Genomic DNA, 16,628 nt, shown 5'->3' with positions numbered 1-16,628 from the left:
TCGTATACTGCCATCTACTGGTAGAAAGATGGTAAAGCAGCAGCACAATACGGTGGAAAAACAAATATCAGTGCCAACAAAAACAACTCTGTGAACACAAACGTGACTTTGATTAAACTGATCATGTCAAATTTCATGTAATTTTACTAAGCTCTAAAGTCAAAATATATTGCAACACTGTCGATTTTCCTCATACACAGTTTTGGAGAAATTTAAAGCGAGTTACCTCCAAAATAGAAAGGTGTTTCATCATATTTGAAATCTCATTTATTTTTTTCTTTCTTAAAAACTCTGAATGCTGAATATTCGGTTAGATTCATACAATGTCCATGGTGTTTCACTGTACCAGTATTCTCCTAGATTTATTGCAATACGAGCACTTTTTCTTAATGTATCGCCTTTCATAAAGATCTATTCTTCATTGGTGTGCTGGATTTAGATTTGCACAGACCAGCCAACAAGTAAAAAAAAAAGACATGACTTTAAAAAAAAAAAAAAAGTGTTTTGCATTTAGAAATGTCGACTATTTAATTTACCTCACGTCACCATTATGAAAAAAAATCAAAACACTACACAACAATTTAGTTAGACAATAAAAAAAACAATTAGGAAAAATGTCCTCATTGCGTTTGTCTCACCAGGAGTGTTTGAGTATTTAAATTTAGGGACTATCTTGATAAACTCAACTTAATGAACTCTTCTACCACAAAGAAATGTGTTAAAATAGCACACCGTGTCAGGTACCCATCCTTATTTTCAGTGGAGACAAATAAATCAACAAGTCCTAAGGATACAGTACTTCTATTTGACTATGCTGTATGCTTACATTTATTATGAGAGGACAGGAGTAAAAATGAAGCAATATAATGATTTTGTTTCAAAGTCACAAACGTACAAACATAGATTTGTTAGTTCTACATCTTACAGAAAGTACTGTTGCTGTGCTGAAGGGGTTAACAGGGGTTAAAGGTTGAGGACTTTGCACATTCTGCAACATCCAACTTCCTGCCGCTGCTGCACATTTTGGCCAGATTCTGTGAAAAGCAGAAAGCAGAGTTATTATTTAAGAAACTTGTGGATGGAGTCAAAGATCTAAAGTTATGCCTTCGTAAATCTCACATTAGCAGCTCGGACGATGCTGTTTGGAGACTGGAGGGCTGCGAGGTCCGTCAGGATCTTCTGGAGATCACGATTACTCGGACGCTCTGAAACAGCCGAGTCGAGTACGGGTCAGTGTCACATGGTGAACACCAAAGTTGGCAGGCAAATATACAGTTTGATGAGTGTGTGGGGTGTGTGTGTGTGTATACCTGGTCCAGGTGATGCTTGTTGCTTCAGCTGCAGGTATGAATGTTCCAGCAGCTCTGCAATAGAGATTCGCTCTCTGGGGTTTCGTACCAAGCACTTCTGAAACAACCAGATAAAAACAACCGATTTGTATTTCACATCACTTCTACAGTAGCCAGTTTTAATCTATGGACATCAACATTTTAGTTCAACCTGTAACATACATGAATGCATGTTTAACCCTTATGTAAAAAAATTTCAACACTCAAACACAGTGAACGTGAACAGGAGTTCACTCTGACGTAAAAGTGATAAATCTAATGTATTTGATGGGATAAACAATATTAATTTAATAAAAAATGTAAATATTAACCTGCACCGTACATTTATAGGCACTGTATACTACATAATACATTTTATTTATATAGCACTTTAAAAGGCACTCAAAGACACTTTACATGGTAAAAACAGAAACAATAAAAGCATTTATAATAAGAACAAAGTAGATGACATCATAACAGTAAGAAACAACACGAAAAAAAAGGGGTGAGACGTTGGGCAAGACGCCCAAATTGCTCCCGTAGCTGTGCCTACGATGTGTGGATGTTAGCTAGTCCTGATGGGCAGGTGGCACCTTGCATGGTAGCGCCTGCCATCAGTGACTGAATGGGTGAATGACATGAAGTGTTCAAGCACCTTGAGTGGTCGAGAGACTAGAAAAGAGATAAACAAGTACAAGTCTATTTACCATAAGTGTATGGTCACTACAGTGGAAGCGCAATAAAGTGCTTTACGAGGCCAACTAAGATGCCAGCTTTTATCCCAGCAGGGTTACCTCCATTATGGAAACACAATGAGCGAGTTTCCCATCACTTCAAAAAGCCTAAACACTTAACTTGTATCTCTTGTGTTCGCTCTACACTCATACAGTTCAGTCGCGGCCTCTCACCTTCAACACATCCAGCAAATCCTTCTCGGCGATGTCGGGAAATTCAATCCTATGAGACCGGTCGATGATGGCGTGCAGCTTGGCAATCTGATTGGTGATGCCTTGGAATGGAGTTTTCCCGTAAGTCATGCAGTACAGGATGCACCCAAGGGACCACACGTCACCCTTGGGACTGATCTTTGAGAGAAACAAAGAAGAAAAAAAAGTTTTCACAACAGCGCTGCAATCAGAAAGGATCGCTCCGAATGTTTAATCGACTGAGCTTGGTACCTTTGAGCGGGCTTTTCCTGCCTGGGATGAGGTGTCTTTGATGGCTTCAGGGGGCATGTAGTTCAAGGTCCCGACCTGTGTTTGACAAACAACCACGCGTTACACGGGTGGAGACCTTTCCACCCGGAGTATAGATCCAATACAGCCCGATTATGTGTTTTCATACCAATCTAATCACGAGTGCTGCATGTCAACACAACATGCAAGAGACTACGCATGTATATATGACATAACTCTTACCTGTGAGTCCTTCATAATGCTCGTAACATCCGGCTGGATTCTGTTGGCGATGCCAAAGTCAATCAACTTCAGCGACGCATTCACAATGACAAAATTTGCCGGCTTCAGGTCACTGTGGACAATTCCTGCATAAAAAAAAAAAAGACAGAAGAGGACATTTAGTATATTTGGAATTGTTAGAAATGAAGCTCATCTTCACGTGCCATTCAGTAAACGACGCTGAGATTGAGGGGGAGAGTAGTGAGAGCTCTGGAGGAAGGCGGACCGTGTTTGTGGATGGTGTGGACGGCCTCCAGCATGTTCTTCCAGTAGAACTTCCGCTCCAGCGGATTCACAGTCTTGCGGTTTCGCAACCAAGTGTTCAGATCCAAGTTTCCACACTCCATCCGCATGTAGATGGAGCTGTTGGTTATTTCACTGCAAACGCATAAACATCCGTCATGGTTATTCGACCCATTAGATTTCTGTATTTTGTATACAAATGTAACTTAAAGGTGACTCCTCGTCAATGCATCGACACATTGGTTTTGGACATGTGCTTACTAGTCATAGAGCTTGATGATTTGATCGCTGTACTGCTGCAAGCGGTTCAGATGTTCAATCTCGTTTTTGTAGCTCTCTATTGTCTGAGCGTCGGCCTCCTCGAGGTCGACGTATTTCACAGCAAACAGCTGCTTTTTGTGATCGAGGACCTGGTAGACCTGGAACGAGCAGAAAAACAATGCTCACTGATTAGAGGCGCAAACGGCAGCAAGAGCAAAGCCGACGATCGCTGTAACATAATAGGAATTTCCCACTAATGTTTTTTTTACCTTACTAGATCCACCACGTCCAATCATCTTGAGTATGAAGAACTGCTTGCCTTTGATGGTGATGGTTTCGTTTGACAACGCAGAGAGAGACGCCTAAAATTGAATTCAAGCAAAAGTCATTACATCATGACGTTACAGTTTTAAATGATTCCTTGCGACGGCATTTCTGCGTTTCATACTGCAAGACGAGCTATGTTAATCTTTACATGAACAGATGCGTCATGCAGTTCATCTCTGCTGTATGAACAGTAAAAAGCATCACAAAAAAAAAGCTTTCCGATTGCTGAGTTAGTTATTGTGGCCTTATGAGTTACGACAGGTGTTTGGTGTCACGGAAAACGTTGTGGACACATGCAGTATGTCCTCGGAGTCTAAAAATCTATTTAGTATCCAAGATAAGAGTAAAAGTAGGACATGAAGATGTTGTACCTGTGGAGTCTGGAAGCATGGCGTTTGGTTTAGCGGTGTGCACGGCTGCTGAACGGGTCCGGTTCTGTGCGCTGCCACTGCAGAGGAAGACACCCCAGGGCCTCGCTTTAAGACGGGAGTAATAAAGCTGGGGGGGGGGGGGGGGGTGGAAGTAGGTGTTATTGGGCACATTTTATAATGATAGAAAGCAGCACATAAAGAAACAAGAAATGTCTTTTAAAGATACCTGCTAGGGTTCCTGTAGCCGTTCGGTGTCTGACAGACTGTCTGTGGGTTCGTTCTTGAAGGAAGATGAAGGGATGGAGTGGGGAGGGACTCACGCATACGGGGAACGGGTCTGGGGTCAGGAGGTGTAGTTCGTTTGTCCTAGGAGGAAAATAATTTGGAATGATTTGATCAGCACTAGGGTATGTTTATGAGACTACAGTTGATTAAAAAGTGGAATGGAGACAGCAAGCTTGGAGAAAACACTGACAAATAAGGGAAAGTAGTTATTAGTCCCCAACAGTAAGAAAGAGCAGTTTATGAAACATCTTACACATTTGCTCTAAATGCATTGCACAGAAAACAGCAGTAACGAATGTCAGCAGACCTCTGGAGAAACGTGCCGGTTGATGAGAGTTGGCATCTTCCACTCGGATGAAGGCTCCTTGCTGGCAGCTTTCGGCTGTTCCGCTGACCGGTTCACAGGGACCCGACCAGGAAGATGAAGTTCCTGGTTTCTCCCACAAGTAGACGCACTTACCGCAGCAAATGTTTGCAAATCTACAAGAAAAGAGAGTAGAAATGAAAACCATTTCGGTTACAAACCATCTCCAACTCAGTGTTAACTTTAACAACTCTCCTCAGTTAATCTCTACCTGCAGGATGTTCCTCCTCCTCCTCCTCCTCCCTGGGGGGCACGAGCTGTTTCTCCCCAGCTTTCAGGTTACGTATGGCCAACTCCAGGAGCTCCGCTGGCCTGGCATTTAACGCCTGGGCTTTGTGCAGAATTGAAGTTGCTTTGATCACATTACCTTAAAAGGAAAGGAGGAAAAACATTTTTTAATTTCAGTAAAATCAACACTTGTCTAGTCAACCTCTCTATAAATAAAGCCAGAGCTGGTAAGAGTATTAGGACACTGGCACACATCTGTACAAGTCAGTTCATTTAAAAGTTCATCATATGAATGTTGTTAAATGTAAACCTGCATGTATTCCATTAAACGTGTACTCATAACTGCGTTAATCTGTGCATTTGGTCCGTGTCAGATGAGATTTATGGAAACTAAAACACAAAGCCATTGTACCTTGAGAAAGCTCAAACTGGGCATGTGCTACGTGGACAAAGGCAAAGGCTTTACAGTTGGATCTTGCAACTATGAAGTGGTCCTGGGCTTCATCTGGGTCTTCAATCCTGCAAAAGAAAAAAAAGACAGAAATGTGGTTATACTTTACAAAGCGGTTGAAAAAGATGTTAGAATAAACACTATTTTGAGAGGGTTAAAGTGCTGTATGCACTGATTTTAACCTACAGAGCGAGAACAGACACATCCAGACACACAGGCTTCTACACACGAGACATGATATATGGTCACATTTAATAAATGTCTTACAGGGGCCCCAGTTTATTCATTCTATATCACCAACACCACACCACGCTTTGGGCTGGGAGCATTGAATTGCTGTACAGTATGACAAAATCCCCATTAACATAATTCACAGTGTCCTGTCTGAATGATCAGAAATAAAGGTTTGCCAAAATCTTGAACAGTGAGACAACTTAGATACATAATTAAAAGTAGAGTCTGAGCTTCAAGTGAAACACTGAAAAATATGTTTTACCGTGCATTTTGAAGTGATCATGATTACACACATCGACAGATAAAATGCTGTGAAACTGATCACAATCTTCGTGTTTTTTTTCTTCTCACCCCTTGAGTTCTGCGTATCTGACCAGTATTCTGGCGTAGCTGGCGTTTTTGCTGAACTGTCTTATCGGCAGCCTGGAGAAGATTTTAGAGTAACAGTCCTTGAGCTTATTCAGGAGGTAGATGTCTGTGTGAGGGCTGCCTCTCTTCTCCAGGTCCATCAGATACGTCCAACACGACTCGGGGGAATGTGAATTGACGACCTGGTCGAAGATGAACGTCACATCTGCCAGGGGGGCGGGGGGAAAACTAAATGTCATCGAAACGGTCAAAACACTAAATGCACATTGCTCCCACGGCTCTGAACGTTTTCATCGGCAACTCAACAAGCAGTGCAGTACCTTCCACTCTCGGGGCGTCCCTTGTGTCGTGTGTGTGGAGGAGTGTGGTGGTGGAGTCCACCGCTGCCTGGTCCTCCCAAGGGCAATACTCGGGACTGACAGCTGGTGGCTGAGAACACAGCGATATAAGAGAGCGATTTAACACTTCTTCCTTTAACTCAATGTTGTAATGATTCGGATATTGCTCGACCCAAAGCTCGGTTTTTTTTTTACTCACTCGATAGTATAAACGATCGACATCTTTTATCTTTGAAGATGATAGCCCAAATAGCGGGTTCACGTTCGAACCACATGTTTGCCTGAGACAAAATGAAAGAAATGAAGTATCAATAACACATACAACACTTGAAATGAATGATTATTACACATTTGTGTTGAAATATTTAAGAATTTGCATCCAAAGTGAACATGGGAAGTGACAGGTATATCCATCTATTGCTATCTACAATGATCAATATCTTTCTCATATACAACCAGACTTATTTTTCCGACAAAACTGTTTTCATGCAGTATTCCTCAAGACATAATAAAATCAAACACATTTGTAAATAGATGTTGCTATAAAGAGTTACCTGGACATGCTGGTGTGGATTGATGCATTATTTCTCTTTGAGGGCTTCTCATTGATGATGTCGTCGTCATCATCATCATCCTTTTCGGGGATAGAGAAAGGTACTATGGGAACTCTCCCTGGCTGCAGTACAAAAGTAGAGCATACAACTTTAAAACTTCAAGGGTGATTTTGTAATGAATGTCATACGATCTTTGTAAGGAAAAAGACATGGTAAAAAGGATCACACAGAGAAAAAAAAGCATGTGTAAGAACACAAGTAGGATGAACTGTAACTCTCACCATGCCAACTACTCTCTTGCAATGAGATCCAGACCTCCAGCCTGACAGTTGGTCATCTGATGATCCACCGAGGGATTCCGTCCTGCAGGGCAGAGATCGACATAAGATGGAATACTTCCTAAATCAAACTGAGGTCTTATTAAATGCTGGAAAGTGGTGTTTTATTCTTACCCTGAACCAAAATTACTGGAGAGCTGCAACTCGCCTGTGCCGTCCGATGTTCGGCATACTTTTTGGAATACCGAGCCCTTTTTGACAGAACCGTGCACATTACTGTTCGACAACTCTGGCAGGAAGAAAACACGGCAAAATGAGAAAAATCAGACAATGAGAAGTTAATATGTATTTGATAATATTGCAATGTAACGTCAAGCGATCAATGTAATTCCATGGAATAAATAAAAAAACTCACGTAGTACATTTTCCTTATCCTCTGAACAGAATAATAGTTGTTTCCCCGTCTGCATGCTCTGCAAGACAGCCTCCAGCAGCTCCTTTGGTTTGGCACCCAGCTCAATAGCATTATGCAATATGTAAATGCCTCTCTTTGTGTTGCCTGGTCAGATGATACAGCAGACACTGAATTACCCCAGATAACGTGTCATGAGAATGTGCTTCTATGCACAAGACCAACAAACAAACCTACCTTGAGAATGTTCAAACTGTGCATGTGCAATGTGAACAAATGCAAAGTTCTGGCTGTGAGACCTCGCCACGTTGAAGTTGGCTTCTGCCTCATTGACATCTTGAATTCTAATAAAAAACAGGAAAAATAGACTAAATGCCCAACTTTCAAAATTATATATTTAATCCAGCCTAATCAATCTACCAATGAATACAGAATTAAAAAGTAGAAGGATAAAGGTATTGTATATTAAAGTAATAACTTGGTTACTCACGCTTTTAGCTCTGCAAATCTGACCAACAGCCGGGCATAGCTCTCATTCTGACAGTGTTTTCCCAGCGGCATATTGGAGAATACTCTGGTATAAAAGTCAATAAGTCTGGTGAGGTGGTTACGATCCAATTGAGGGTCCTCTTTCTTCTCCAGGTCCGTCAAATATGAGAGGCACGACTCAGGGGAGTTTGAGCCGATAACCTGTTTAATATTGTCCGTGTCATCTGTAAGAAGTACAAGGTGTTATTATGATTTTATGAAGTATGTACATATGGATACCGCTGCATATGGAGCTCACTACTGGGTCATTACCTTTATGGAGATCCTTTGTAATGTTGTTGATCTTTTGAAAAAGCATGGCAAACCGCTGCTTCCTGTCTGTATGCTCCTCTTCTTCCATCTGAAATTGAGAAGCAGACACGTAACATTAGCCCAGATATGCATGCTGTCATTAACAGAAAGCACGTTTAGAGAATGACGATTTAATGATTCCTTACTTGGTATGACAAAGTGCATTAGTGATTTGATGACACGATTTTAGACTTTTTAAATAGGACTTACTCCTACAAGACACTCTGCTAAACCGGTAACATTATAAGTGACATTTAACATATCAGCCAGGATGTGGTTTAACCGACTAACGTTACGATAACTAAAATAAATAAATTGCACGTTACCACCATGACGTGCAGTTTTATGGACGTATTAACTAGCTAACTTTCTTTAAATACCTTGTATTTATAATCGCTGCGAAGCAAGGAAGAGTTCCACTGATTTATGCAAGACAGATTATTGGACATCGTCCTAGATTTACAAAGGAATTTACTCTTTCGTGTTTACAATCGGAGTTAGCTCAGTTAGCTAGCTAGCTACATGTTGTTAACGCTTTTGTTAACGATTAGCGTGTTAGTAGGTAGCGACTTAGTTCCGCTATGGGCTACGCAAACTCAAGAAGTATAGAGAAACACGTATAAAGACATATTCATTCATATTAAAGGAATGTTATTATTGAAAAACACCTCACCTTGTTTGCGATGTTATTAATCCTGTTTCACTGGAGCACGAAAAAAGGCTCGCCTTCAACTGCCAGTTTTCAAATATGCCACTTCCGTCCCAGTCGCGTGCTGATTGGATAGTGTGTGGTGACGACAGCGTTGGTTGTGTTTACAAACTAGCGTTTACCCTCAGCCACGACTCATTCATGTTAATATGTGTAATACATAGTTTACAATTCATTATCATAATGCATTATATATATTTAGAGTTACATTATGGTTTATTTTCATTCTTCAGGTTTTGTATTTCTATCAGTAAAGTTAATTATTTTCGATAGAAAAATGACAGCAGTGACTGTTTTTCATGAACCTCCCTTAATAAAATAATAATAATAACAATAATAATAATAATATCAGTGTGACAGTGACAATAATAATGATAACTTTATTTATATGTATTTTTCAAGCTTAAGCATCAAATGCTTTCCAGATTAAAACAAAATTAAACAAAAAGATCATCTTAAAATGACAATAATAATGTGTATAAAATATTCAGACACAAATGTAAAGGTTTACTGTCATTGATTTATCCATGGGGATTAAGTAAAGTTGTTGCACACTCATTTTCCGACAGTACCTGAATGCAGCAGCTCCACGCTGCACTTCCCTGTTCTAGCTTCCTTGGTTCCTGCTCCTCCCAGCTCAAAGATGGCAGCCATGGGACAGAGATGAGAGACGACACCAATTTAGGAGTTTTGTTATGAAACCGCATTGGGCTGTACAGCTGTTACATGCATGGTTTTAAAATGACAGCGGTATAATTTGTCACTGCCAATGTGTCGTTTCACGAAGTCAATTAAAGGATTCAGAAATATCATGTTTTTCTGTGGGCTAAGCTAGCAAGCAACGGTTAGCAAATACATGAACTTGCCTCTTCAGCCATCCAAGAAGAAAGCAGCTGCTCTGCATACGGTGTGTTGGCATTTTGCAAGGTGAGTGTCTGTACGATGGCTTGCCAATCTAATGCAAACATGTGCTGTGAAGGCTTAACGTTTACGCTGTTGCGTTAATTTAGCATAAGCTAAATGTTGGCAGAACTTGTCTTATATCGAACAGTTGCCGTTAACCATAGGTCTGTCTTTTGTTGTATGGGGAAAATCGCGTATCTGTCAGTATAATTGCATACATTAGTGTTTAAGTATGTTCATTGCATCTGTCGTTAACATTTGCATGCGATCTACGAGCTAGCTAAGTGTATCCGTGTGCCCTCAAGCAGCATTTGAATAATATGCTAGTGCCACGGCTCTTCACATGATGGATAATATGACTCGTTGTCGCCAACACATTTATTTTTTACGGTCTGATTCCTGGCAGACTATCTTTCAATGTCACGCTACCCTACATACTAATCGGTTAGCGTTACTGGAGGCTTGCTTTACTATACATCCTGGTGCTTTGGCGCAAAACAAGTCCTGGTTGTGGATCCAAATGCTAATATTTTCTCTTTCCTTTTCCACCAGCTCAATTTCATCATGGCCATCACTCAGTTTCGTCTTTTCAAGATCTGCACATGTCTAGCCACCTTACTGTCTTTCTTTAAAAGGTTGATATGCAGGTGAGCACAACTGGACAAGTACCCCCGATACACACTATTCTCCTTTGTGAAGAGCTTGTCAATGCACATTAGTGGCAAACATGAAAACGTCAAAACAATCTAACTGAATACCTTTGAACCATTGACAGGATATACTGATAAATGTTGCACACATCTGAGCCACAACCAAATAGCTGTTTTTTTTTGTTTTTTTTTGAATTAACTGTAATATGTAGTACTTAACATAAACCAGATCATTGATTTGTGGGTCACGTGCATGCTGAAAATGTAATTGGCAGAGTTCACATCCCTGTCAGTGGATCAATCTCTCCACACTAAAGCGATCTGGCCTTAGAGTTTGGTAACAATGTTGCTGCTGCTGTTTCCAATGCCTCCAGGACCGGAAGGGGTCGCAAGCTCAGCGGTGATCAAATAACTCTCCCGACAACAGTAGATTTTTCATCCTCGGTACCAAAACAGGTCAGTATCGTGTCAATCAACCTGTCCTGAGAACTTCAGAGCCTATCGGTCAATATTGTGGCAACGCAAACTACAGATATAATCATCCAACAACAATTCGAGACTGTCCTATATTTGCTTATAAACTACACAAACTCCTGCGCTTGAATTCCTTGTGTACACTTGACTTTACAGAGTGCTTTATTGTCTATTCTGCATAGCCAGAGATTGAAGAATGGAGCTCTTGGGATGAAGAGGCTCCTACAAGCATTAAGATCGAAGGTGGCAACGGAAACGTTTCCCCCACAGGCAACGAGATGGACGAAGAGCCCGACTACTTTAAAGACATGACTCCCACCATCAGGAAAACACAGAAGGTATGTCCACAGACAGTGCAGCAGGTCCAGTATTACCCAACAAACGCAAAACTTATGATCCACTGAACACACTGAACACATTGTTTTCAAGCTGGTGAAGTCATTACATGTCGGTCTTTCATCATATTGCAGCTTAAAATAGATTAAATATTTCATTAAATGATTTCTTACAATGCCCATTCAACACAGACACGACTCCCTAATGTTTGTGCCCACTCGCTAGAAGTAGGGGTAAGCTTTCTAGCACTGCAGGGTTTGTCCCAGGAAATGCTTTGGTGATGATAAGCCACCCAGAGCATGACACGGCATCTTGTGATCATTCTAGTTGGTTGGTGACTGCACAAACAGTAGCCACACTCTATACGTTTGTGGCATTTGCTGTTTGAAATAGTGCATACGCTCGTTCTTCCTTACGGTTAATGTTTTACTTCATAAAAGTGTATCAATTGTTATGTTGTTGGTGGTGTTGGTGTTGGTTTCAGGCCTCGCCTGTAAAACACTGCTAGGCAGCAAATAACAAATTTCCCAAGAAGTAAATGGTAAACAAAAATGATTCTGCAATGATATACAAAAACACGAACCATGATGCACTAAACTTGCATTTTCTGTTTCTAGAACCTTTATTGAACTATGAGGTTAGACCAGTATAACAGGAATATCAGCTGACTGATTGCTGTGCTCCTGTCCTCACCTTTTGCTTGTTTTTTCCTGGAAATAGTTTTCTTGAGATCCATATAATAACAAGACATTATATAGATATAATATAAATGCATGAGAGCACTACATAGTGTATCTGCATTATGTATTAGACGAATCCTAGCGGGAGTGTAATGCGTCACAAAGTGCTTCAGTGTAAGTTTCAGCCGCTGTCTCTCTGGTTTGCATGTTGCAGATCGTGCTGAAGAAGCGGGAGCCTTTGAACTACCTGGTGCCTGATGGCTCAGCAGGTTTCTCCAGCAGACTGGCAGCCTCTCAGGATATGATGACCTTCAGTCCACCCTCAGTAAGTTACAGCTTAATACCACGAGAAGCATCAGGCAGGTCCTCTGTTCCGAACACATCCAATAATAAATTGTCATTATTAGTCAAAATGACTGAGAGAGCCTCCAGCAAATAGCATCGTATCACTTTTTATTCCCCTTGTCGGTCATGTATGGGTACTTTTCAGGCCGTAGTAAACGACAAGTCAAAGCTGTTTTAACAAATTCAATTCACTTATTTAATGGACCAGAGATTTAAAATTAAAAAAAATCTGAATTTTCCTTTTATTTTCATGAGAAACTATCACGACAGATGTGTTAAGACATGTTTACAGTAGAAGGTCAATCACTAACTCATCTCCCTGTCATGCTTGCACATCAGATTGTGTGGTGATTACCTAAACTAGGACATTCAATTGGGAACTAGCAGAGATGCAACAATATGAATTGTAGATTGTGCTCCACACAGTTCATCTCTGGTACAGCTAGAGGAGACATCCAAAACAAGTGTTTAGTGAAGAGGCTCTTAGTTTAGCTCCTGTAGTAGAAAGGCTGTAGTCGTGGATATAAGTGTGAGTGTGTCTGTGCAGGGGGAACTGGGAGAAATGGATACCTGGCAGGGAGACTCAAACGCCTGGGAGGACGAGTCTGATGCTGCATGGGAGGCAGAGGTGGTGCTCAGGTAATATTTCAAGAAGTTTCCCCGCTTATACACAGTACGTAGACATGCACCAGTACGTAGACATGCACCAGTACGTAGACATGCACCAGTACCGGTTTCTCCGGATTTTTCAGTTGCCCAAATTCATTGTTCATCATTAATAATAGCACCAGCCATTTAAAGGAACAGTTGCGCGAGTTGTGTGTTTTGTATGTAAGACGAAGGGGGAAATAACAACTATTAAGCTTTCTCACATAGGGCAGTGTGCAAACATGCAGTATTGGTATCAATGTACCATAACACACAGGACTTGGTCAGCTCTTCTCCTTCTGGATTTCGTTGAAAAGACCACTTACAATAGGCATCCTGGCCACCTTTGTACTGATGATGATGATACTGTAAGCTCCCTTTCACTTTTGTGTTGGAGGGATGTAGGTTCACACACTGACCAGCAGGTGGCAGTGTAGGCCATTATTGCAACCCCGCAAGCAACAAGATGTTGTTTTCCTCACTCCCAGCTGGCCTCTCCTGTCTGTTAATGTGTGCTGTAGTGACATTGCTTGCAATTTGCCTTTCCTCCTATCCAACAGGCAACAGAAGATGGCTGAGAGAGAAAAGAGGTCCATGGAGCAGCAAAGGAAGAAGATGGAGAAAGATGTTCAGAGGATGATGAAGAAGGAGCAGAAGATTGCCGTCAAGCTCTCGTAACATTATTAGAAATGCTCAGTTTCGAGCCAAAGGGATGGGGGGGGGGGCAAGGACACTGAATCAATCGTCACTCTGTCTTTGAAGTCATCATACCAAACGGGATTACCACCCTTCACTACTTATCTCTTAGCAGTCTGTCCTACTCCACCCTGTTTCCACCAGCAGCCATTTTCGTCCATTTTCCAGCTGCAGCAGTGTGAAATGCATCAGTCTCGAGGTCAGATAACGCTCCTGGTGCACTCCCTGTTCATGTGGCGCGGTCCTTTTGGTCTTCGAGGGAGAGCTATATTCATACGATCCGGTTCATCTAAGGTTAAAGGTTACGTGCAGCATTAGAGCGTACCAGTTAGATTCTGATTACATCCGCCGGGTTTGCGTAGAAAAATGTTATTTTGTTTCTTTCCCGGGAACATTTGTAAATAATCAGGTACCTACCTTTTTGAAACCCAAATAGGGAGTACATTTCCCTTTCTTTGTCGTATTTATAATCTCAAAAGGACAAAGGAGTTAAATTAATTTTAAGCATCACTGTATACCAGTGACATCGCTTGGTTTGCTTGATTGTTGTGTTTTTATATTCATGTCTTTCACTGTCTGAAAACTGCTTTTTTCTTTTTCTAATGAATACTGCTTGATAGTTGACATTATCCCCCCCGTGCTGTGCAGCCCTTCGTATACTGGAAGTCTCTGTTAGAATGAAGGCTGCAGATGTTCATTATGAGTAAGGATGAAGAACCACAGACTAGAATCTAGCCCAACTGTAAGTGTTAGCTGTGGGTTCCTATGGTAATCTCATGGCTACTGATCTGCCATTCATTCTCCTCCTTTGTCAGCGTTTGAAGGAGAAACTCCAGTGATCACTGCTTTGATTTTTTTTTTTAATTTTAATGATTTGTCAAGGTCGTGGGAATGTTACTGTGCTCCTAAATAGTTGTTACTCTCGCTGCACAGACGCTGTCTTTCTGGAACCCGGATCACCATCCCAGCGTGGTCTCTGAATGGCTACCTCGGTCGATAACTAGAGGAAGATGGCTTTCACTGAGCGTCCTGTTATGCATCGTTATAATACATTTACCAGTCAGTGTTGGAAACAAATCGGCACCACTGCCAATAGGCAAGCTGTTGTCATGGAAACATTTTTATAAATTGAAATGTGCAGACGAGATACAAAATGTCTCCGGTCTGTGATTCCTGATAAATGACTTCTAAATGAGGTGATGGAGGCAGATTTCTATACTGACTATTCCAAAAGTAAAAGCTTCGCGAGCTAATTGGTGGGTTGAAGTTATCAAGCAATGACATAATGACACACTGTTGAAACGAATGATTAAATGACCAGTGCATGATCAGGTTTAATTGAAAGCAGGTGTTTTGTTAAAGGGAATTCTGCAAACTATTTGTCCAACTTATTTTTCATGGAGTAAAGCTGCAGGTTTTTTTTCTGTTTTGTCTTTTTGCACATTTCAGTTTTACAAAACAATTTTCTTGCCCCCATTATTTTTTTTTTTCATTCATGAGTAAGACTTCATGTTAAAAATAATTGTCATGATTGAGCACAACTGAGGACCACAAGCTCAATCAATCCAGGAGGATTTGGCAGATTGTACAGCTGCTGTATCAGTCCGACATGTTTTTAATAAACTGATTTGCTTCATACCTCCTAGAGATGAAACGCGTTGGTCATGTGTCTGCTGCCTGATGTGCAATTTGGGAAACACTAGATGAAGTATTGTCACAAAAGGGTGACATTAAATTATTATTGAGCTTTGCTTTGGGTACAACATAAGGGTTTGGGCTTTTTATTAGCGGTGCTAGTGATGCGGCTCCAGGGATTTTAGTCGGTCACTCAAACACTTAGACTGAAACATATCTTGGATGACGTGCCATTCAATTTGGTACACGCACACACAAACACACCTACTAATAGTGAGCTTGTTAGTATTTAGCTTGAAGCACTACAGCCTTACAGAGCTGCAAGCTCTAGACTTGTTCATATCACTAGAACATGATGTCCGACACCAATGTGGCCTTTAATTTGGATTGACAGGATGTTGCCGTCACTCATCTGACCCCCATCATAATGATGTCACTCCCATCTGTCAGGGGCCACTGCCTGCCTGCCAGAACCTCTCAGAGACTGACCCACTTTCAAAAACGGATTGTGCACGTCATTAGTCTTCAGAAAGGGGACGAGCTAAATGACAGAATAATTGTCCTGAAAGACTGAGAAAACCGATAGACTGGTGTGTTCTCAGCTGGTTCCACTTACAGCCACTGCCTCCCACTCCAGCATCCACAGACCACGCAGTGCGGGGATTACAGCATCTGACGACTCGCTAGTCTGATGCTTTTTGAACCGAGAGGTCACGCTTATGCAATTTAAGACATCACTATGTGTGGATATAATCATGGCAAAGACACCAAGTTCATTCAGACTTAATGAACTTTTTCCCCACACCCAATCTTCAGTGAAAATGGGAACACGTTATGCAATGACTAAAAGCATTGGTGGTTTTTGCAGGCAAACATTTGCTCTAGCACTGACCCAGTTTTCGCGAGTATAAAAAGGGACGGATGACATTTTACAGCTTCTGAGAGATCCCAGTTAAGTGGATCTAATGCACTTCTAATTGTCAGCTCCACAACCCAAGGGACGTCTGCAAACACAGGCCGGGAAAGCTTTTACGTAAGCTGAGCTGTCATGAGAACGCCGCTTCGTTGCACTCTGCTTCGGCCGCGATAGTTTTGCTTTTTATTAATTCATGTGAACATCTTGTGCAAATGAAGAAACTTGGGCTCTCCCAGTCTTCGCTAGCATTTTTACAGAAGTCTTACATAAGTCAAATTTGTCCCCGTTTAGTCATT

General features: G+C 41.3%; 2 protein-coding genes across 2 annotated transcripts; one reads left to right on the top strand and one right to left on the bottom strand.

Annotated features, from left to right (window-relative positions):
* Positions 1-204: 204 nt before the first annotated feature.
* On the bottom strand, positions 205-9,060 carry ttk (ttk protein kinase). The gene is made up of 25 exons (XM_031874498.1): positions 9,014-9,060; positions 8,302-8,389; positions 7,991-8,213; positions 7,738-7,844; positions 7,504-7,647; positions 7,263-7,377; positions 7,092-7,173; positions 6,811-6,932; positions 6,456-6,537; positions 6,239-6,347; positions 5,901-6,123; positions 5,277-5,383; positions 4,848-5,003; positions 4,580-4,752; positions 4,214-4,353; positions 3,988-4,114; positions 3,559-3,651; positions 3,290-3,447; positions 3,012-3,163; positions 2,747-2,871; positions 2,507-2,581; positions 2,237-2,413; positions 1,311-1,407; positions 1,120-1,205; positions 205-1,034 (listed from the first exon to the last, which is right to left on the bottom strand). Exons 2-25 carry the CDS (start codon positions 8,387-8,389, stop codon positions 954-956), a joined length of 3,042 nt encoding a protein of 1,013 aa, XP_031730358.1. The 5' UTR covers positions 9,014-9,060; the 3' UTR covers positions 205-953.
* Positions 9,061-9,665: 605 nt separating this feature from the next.
* Positions 9,666-16,195, top strand: ebag9 (estrogen receptor binding site associated antigen 9). Its single transcript, XM_031874483.1, has 7 exons — positions 9,666-9,976; positions 10,505-10,599; positions 10,977-11,058; positions 11,259-11,414; positions 12,307-12,417; positions 12,985-13,076; positions 13,646-16,195. Exons 2-7 carry the CDS (start codon positions 10,517-10,519, stop codon positions 13,761-13,763), a joined length of 642 nt encoding a protein of 213 aa, XP_031730343.1. The 5' UTR covers positions 9,666-9,976; positions 10,505-10,516; the 3' UTR covers positions 13,764-16,195.
* Positions 16,196-16,628: the final 433 nt, after the last annotated feature.

Source organism: Anarrhichthys ocellatus, unplaced genomic scaffold, assembly GCF_004355925.1.
Source record: "Anarrhichthys ocellatus isolate YVR2014 unplaced genomic scaffold, GSC_Weel_1.0 scaffold81, whole genome shotgun sequence".
In the NCBI taxonomy this organism is placed as follows: Eukaryota; Metazoa; Chordata; class Actinopteri; order Perciformes; family Anarhichadidae; genus Anarrhichthys; species Anarrhichthys ocellatus.
This window is presented reverse-complemented; position numbering and strand designations above follow the sequence as displayed.